General features: G+C 56.5%; 3 protein-coding genes across 3 annotated transcripts in view; 2 read left to right on the forward strand and 1 right to left on the reverse strand.

Moving 5' to 3' along the window:
- SPRG_22349 (hypothetical protein) overlaps positions 1-144 on the reverse strand; it is a gene marked incomplete at both ends in the record, with an annotated part of 2,004 nt that extends 1,860 nt beyond the window's left edge. The window contains one exon of the mRNA XM_012354869.1: positions 52-144. Within this exon, the coding sequence (XP_012210259.1) occupies positions 52-144 (93 nt within the window). The remainder of the gene's footprint in view (positions 1-51) is intronic.
- A 2,560-nt stretch (positions 145-2,704) lies between these two features.
- On the forward strand, positions 2,705-3,951 carry SPRG_15216 (TKL protein kinase; the record flags this gene model as incomplete). Its single annotated transcript, XM_012354870.1, has 3 exons — positions 2,705-2,774; positions 2,821-3,229; positions 3,276-3,951. The coding sequence occupies 3 exons, from the start codon at positions 2,705-2,707 to the stop codon at positions 3,949-3,951; spliced, it is 1,155 nt and encodes a 384-aa protein (XP_012210260.1).
- A 555-nt stretch (positions 3,952-4,506) lies between these two features.
- On the forward strand, positions 4,507-5,254 carry SPRG_15217 (hypothetical protein; the record flags this gene model as incomplete). Its single annotated transcript, XM_012354871.1, has 6 exons — positions 4,507-4,653; positions 4,698-4,766; positions 4,809-4,850; positions 4,904-4,945; positions 4,993-5,128; positions 5,175-5,254. The coding sequence occupies 6 exons, from the start codon at positions 4,507-4,509 to the stop codon at positions 5,252-5,254; spliced, it is 516 nt and encodes a 171-aa protein (XP_012210261.1).
- Positions 5,255-5,464: the final 210 nt, after the last annotated feature.

The raw sequence follows: 5,464 nt of genomic DNA on the forward strand, positions 1-5,464 counted from the left end.
CGACGACGAGATGCCGTGCGACGACGTGTGGCACTGCGTCTGGAGGCGCACCTTGATCGTATCGAGCGGATGGCCCGCGACGATGCCGGCGACACCGCCGACCGTGCCGGCGTTGAGGTCCTTGGCGATTTCGAGCCACTCCATGCTGGTACTTGTCGAGATGAAAGAGAGAGAGAGAGTTGGGTCTTGGTAGTTGGTCGTGCGTCTCTAACCGTAGTCGTACACGCAGTAGCAGTCGCCGTTCGAGTTCCCACCGCAGCGGAAGCCTGGCATACAACGAGGAGGCGAAGGGCAAAGTCGGTGGTCGATACAAAAGCAGTAAAAAGGACTGCTTGAGCTCGAGCGCCGAAATTGAAATTTGAGCTCCAAGGTCCGCGCTCGCCTTTTAATGAACGTTTTATTCGCACTTGGTGTTTGTATAAAAGGAGACTCTTTTTATAAAACGCCGACCATCGGCGCCACGCCCGGTTTGTACCCTGAATAAAAAATTGCATGGTTGACAGCGAAAATGTATACGGAATAAAACATCACATTATATTGTTTGCTTGAAGTTGCGGCATGTGAAATGTCGCGCGGATCTTTTTTTCTAGAAAATCTTATTCTATCTTGATGTTTGTATGATGTTGCGACCTCTTTTTAATGGGCACTGCGTTCTTTCGAATACGTGAGAAATGCAATGATGTGGGAAATAGGTGGGAAATGTCAACCAGGTGATCGCGGGATCGACCACCGACCAGAAGAGGATGCCAATCTATGGTGGTTGGCCAACGCAGTCGACGTACTAGTAGGTATGATCGAGAGATTGGCCAAGGGAGTCGCAAGTCTTTCAGAGCGCGTTGGAGTGGACCAGTGATAACAGCACGAGCTGGTGCTTGTGGGTGCTACACCCGAATAGTACCTGTTGCCACGCACGCAACACAGCAACACCATTATTTCAAGCACCGAGGCGCCAATGGATCCCAGGACGTGTCTCGGCTCCATATTCGTCAAGCCAACAGGCTGCAGCGAAGGCTGATCAGAAGGAGGCAAAAAGCTAGGTATTTGGATCGTTGCGGAGAAATCTGGGCCTGAATGATCTTGTGGCGGTGGCCACATGCGCGTGTGTGGGGCTGGGTCGTGTTTGGGACACGGCTGCCGACCAATTCGGAGGCGCCAACCCACTGGCGCCAACCAATCATTCGTGGCAAAGCCTTTGCACGTTTTTCACGTGTGAAATGCTGGAAAACCACGTCTGGGAGAGGCAACATGGCAACGTGGCAGTCGGAGAGCGCAGTGTAAGAGGAACAGACATCGATAGATACTGGCTACTTGCATGGCTGCAAGATTTTGGCCGCCGTTGTCATGGGCAATCAATCGTACGAGGCTGTTGGTCGAACCAATGTGGTCTACCTGTCGTTGCGACAGAGGACAGACGCATGAGAGGTTGGGCGCCTGCGAGTGGGGGCTGAGTGGCGAAGGATCTTCTCCATTTCACCTTGTATGGCAGGCGCCATTGCATGTGCGGGGCTTTACACTGTAGCGTACGGCAAGAACACGAGATCCTCTGGCACGGAAGCACACTCAAATCCGAGCAGCGCCGTGCATGAAGTCTGCTTGTTGCCATCACAAGCACGAGCACGCTACCCGAGCAGCCTGCGCTACGTCGGCTTCTCCGGCTCCTCGCCCAACACGAGTGGCCGCGATGTCACCTTGTCCCGCGGATCGCACTCGTGCCTCCGCCTGCCTAAATCAAGTTCCTCCACCGAGTACACACAACGAAGAAAGTCCGACATTTTTATTTAGCATAGTTTTATCTATTGTAATAGACGACCTACTTCAACAACAACAAGCACGAGCACGCCATTGTTCTTGCGTGGGATTCGAGGCTGCTACAACGATGAGTTGTGAGATTGCCCTTTCTATTCTAGTGCGAGGATGGTGCGCCATACCGCGACGTTACGTACTTGTTGAAGGGGGTCCATTTGGATTTGAGCTTACTTTACATGAATCTGTTCCTCGTGGTGGTCTCTCGACTGTGAGCACGGGCGACTGACGGCGGCGGCGACGCATCGCCGTTGTGAGGGGCTAACATGGCACGGTCACGGCGTACAACACTGTCTCGGACCAAATACAACATTTGATCCGATCGCGCACACATTGCGACGCTTGAATCTCGTCCGTGTCGCTGCAATACAAGAAGGACTCCTTGCTGCCCATTCTCGCAGGCTGCTTTGGTGTTGCTGCAGCTCTGGGACTCGACCGGATCAGATACGGGCATGACACACACTTGCGGCTACTCGATGCCGAACGCGCTGACACAGTACGTACCCCTTGCGCCATGGCTATACTAATACGACAAGCATCCCAGTGCGTGACTTCACTCGACGCATTTCTCTCCTTCCTTGAAAAAGGCGGCATGACATTGCACTTGCACACCCACTGTTTGCTTCATACACTGTCCAGACACTGTATCCAAGACCGAGGTCGGTCGGCACGCCGCAAGGACCCTGCGACGGCTGCCAACTAACAGTTCTGCCTTTGCTACTGCTTGGAGGAGACCGCGATGCATATCTCGTGTGCCTCCAGTAATCGTACTATCTCGCGCTGCCCGGGACGTGACGGTCGCGCCACTGCAATCGGGCGACGAGACCGGCTCTATGTCCCACCCGTACGCGCCTTTATCCCGACGCCGTGACGGCCCGATTGTAACGCCGCAGTGGCCGACATGCCAGCCAACACGACGACGACCTACGTCTCGCTCCGCGACGGCGCGGCGCTGAGCGGAAGCTCCAACGGTGGCACGGTAGCACGATGACGTGGCAGCTCATGCGTCTTCTGTAGGCATCTACATGGCGATTGGCATTGGCGTCGGGTGCGCCGTCGTGCTTCTCGTGCTCTCGTGGTACTTTTGCTGCCATCGGCCGTCCAAACAACAGTCCAATGCGCTGCTGACGGCCCGCGACGACTACTCGATGTACAAGGAGGCGTCGCTGCCCGCGTGCGACGCCACGGACACGGTGCCCTCGACCTTGTACGTGCGCAACAGCGAGTGCGACCTCGGGCCGCTACTGCCGTTCCGCCTTCCGGCCAAAGACGTCGAGTGCTGGCACGTGCTTGCGAGTGGCTCGCACGGCGAAGTCTACTTGGGCGAGTACCGCCACAGTACCGTTGCGATCAAGCAGCTCTACGACGGCCAAGCGAGTGCAGCCGACGTGCAGCACTTTGTCGACGAAATTGTGACCATGTCGAGGTATCTATTGTCTTTTTGAATATCGAGTCGACGATGATGTGGCTAGATTCGACCATCCACGCATCGTGTCGCTGGTCGGTGTCGTCTGGGACGCGCCGCCGGCCGCCTTGCGCCTGCGATGCGTCATGGAGTACATGGACCAAGGCAACCTTCAAGACTACTGCAGTAACTCGAACGACGCAAGCTTTCCGTACCGCCTCAAGGCGCGGGTCGCTCTGCAGATTGCCAACGCCCTCGCGTACATCCACGCGATCCCGATCGTCCATCGCGACCTCAAGTCCAAGAACGTTCTCGTCGACGGCAAGAAAGGCGCCAAAATCACCGATTTTGCATCGGCCAAGGCCATGCGTGAGAACGCATCGACCATGACGCAGGGCATTGGCACCTTTCGCTGGCTCGCGCCCGAGGTGCTCATGGAGTCGCGCTACTCGGCGCCCGCCGACGTCTACTCCCTCGGTGTGCTTCTTGCAGAAATGTCCATGTACAAGCGTCCGTACAGCGACCTTGTGGACGACCATGGCAAGCCGCTCAGCGAAGTCAAAATCCTGCAGCAAATCACGTCGTCGGGTCTGCGCCCGTCTTTTGCAAGCAACGCACCAACGTGGTATACCGAGTGGGCAACGGCGTGCATGGCGACCGAGCCCAGTGACCGTCCGACGGCCGCCGACGTGGCCAACCGCATCCAAGCCTTTCTTGGCGTAGCACCGCGTAGCACTCGCTAATCGTGTCGTGTATTACGAGCTTTTTGTTGTGGACGCGGTCTAGACCAAGGGTTTGGGTAGGACTAGGGTTACCAGGCGCAAATTGATGATGCGCGGGATGTCTTGCTCGTGCTCGTACCGGAGCTGTTTTAAGAGTCTTGACTTTCTAGGGCATGGGAGGCGGTGCGGACCGCCGAGGTCCAGAGTACGTACAGTACAATGCATGCAATGCATTCATGAGCACCGCCGCCCCCGTTTGCGACTATTCGTTGGTTGGATTTGCTGGAAATTGCATTGTTCGATTTGTCTAGCTAGTAAGTAGTAGAACTATCGTCACGCAGACAATTTGTGTACACGTACAAGTCCTAACTCGATGAGAAAAGCTACCAAAACTTCACCTTGCAGTATGCAGCAGGATGGTCAATTCAAATCCATGACCGAAACATTAAAATACATTTACAGAATCGGAACGGGATATTTGTAGGAACCATTGTACAATCGCTTTAAAATGTGGCTTTCTATTCCAATGACGCGAGTTTTGACCAATCATCGACGACCCCAGATTGCACCGGAGCGATGGCGAAGGACAAGCTCTCGGCGGCGCCGCTCGATGCGTACCGGAAGGAGCAGAAGAAGAAGGAGAAGAAGGCGGTCAAGGACCGGCGCGAGCACGTCAAGCAGACGACAGGCGACAACGTCGACATTGGCGCGCTCACGGAGAAGGTACTTTCGCCATGCCACGCGGCAAGCAACCACCCGCGTCGTAGCTCCGCAAGCTCGAGCGCGACGAAGAGAACAACCGCCTCGATGGCGCTGGGCGCAAGCGAAAAGACGAGGTATACGATGCAACTGGCGCGCGCCTCACGTGGCGAGCATAGCTGGAAGAGACGATCCGACAAGCCAAGAAGAAAAAGGCCGACGTACGTCCGTTGTCGCCGCTTGACCGACGAGGCTCACACGCTCCACCACGTAGCTTGAAGCCGAGGCCAAGGCGCGCGAAGCGGCGCTGCCCAAGGTAGGCCACGGTCCCTTGGCATCGATATCTATCTATCTGTGGCGTAGTCGAAGAAGGAGCTGGATGCGAGAAACAAGGAGCTGTACAAGAACCCCGAGCAGTCGATCCACTACCATCCGATCTTTAACCCGTACGGCGTCGCGCCGCCCGGCTACAGCGGCGGTGGCAGCCACCCGTTCACAAGTACGTCGTCGTCGGCATGCTCATGCAGAGCGATCGATGATGGTAGATGCGGCCATGCGCAACAACATTGCTGGACAGGTGCAAGCGTCCATATGTGTGCACATGCCCTCACGGCTCTGTGCATAGCCGCCGCTGCCGCTGGCACCGCGTCCTCGCATGAAGATCAAGAACCGCCCGCCGCTTCCGAAAGGGCCCCCCACCCTTTCGTCCGCCGCCGCCGCCGCCGTCGGGCATGGCCCCATCACCGGTACGCGCCGCCTCGCTTCCTTGTGGGTACGAACGTTGCGACGTATTAGATGGCCGCGCCAGTGATTATGCCCCACCCCCCGTGGGCAT

Source organism: Saprolegnia parasitica (genome assembly GCF_000151545.1).
Source record: "Saprolegnia parasitica CBS 223.65 unplaced genomic scaffold supercont2.188, whole genome shotgun sequence".
In the NCBI taxonomy this organism is placed as follows: domain Eukaryota; phylum Oomycota; class Saprolegniomycetes; order Saprolegniales; family Saprolegniaceae; genus Saprolegnia; species Saprolegnia parasitica.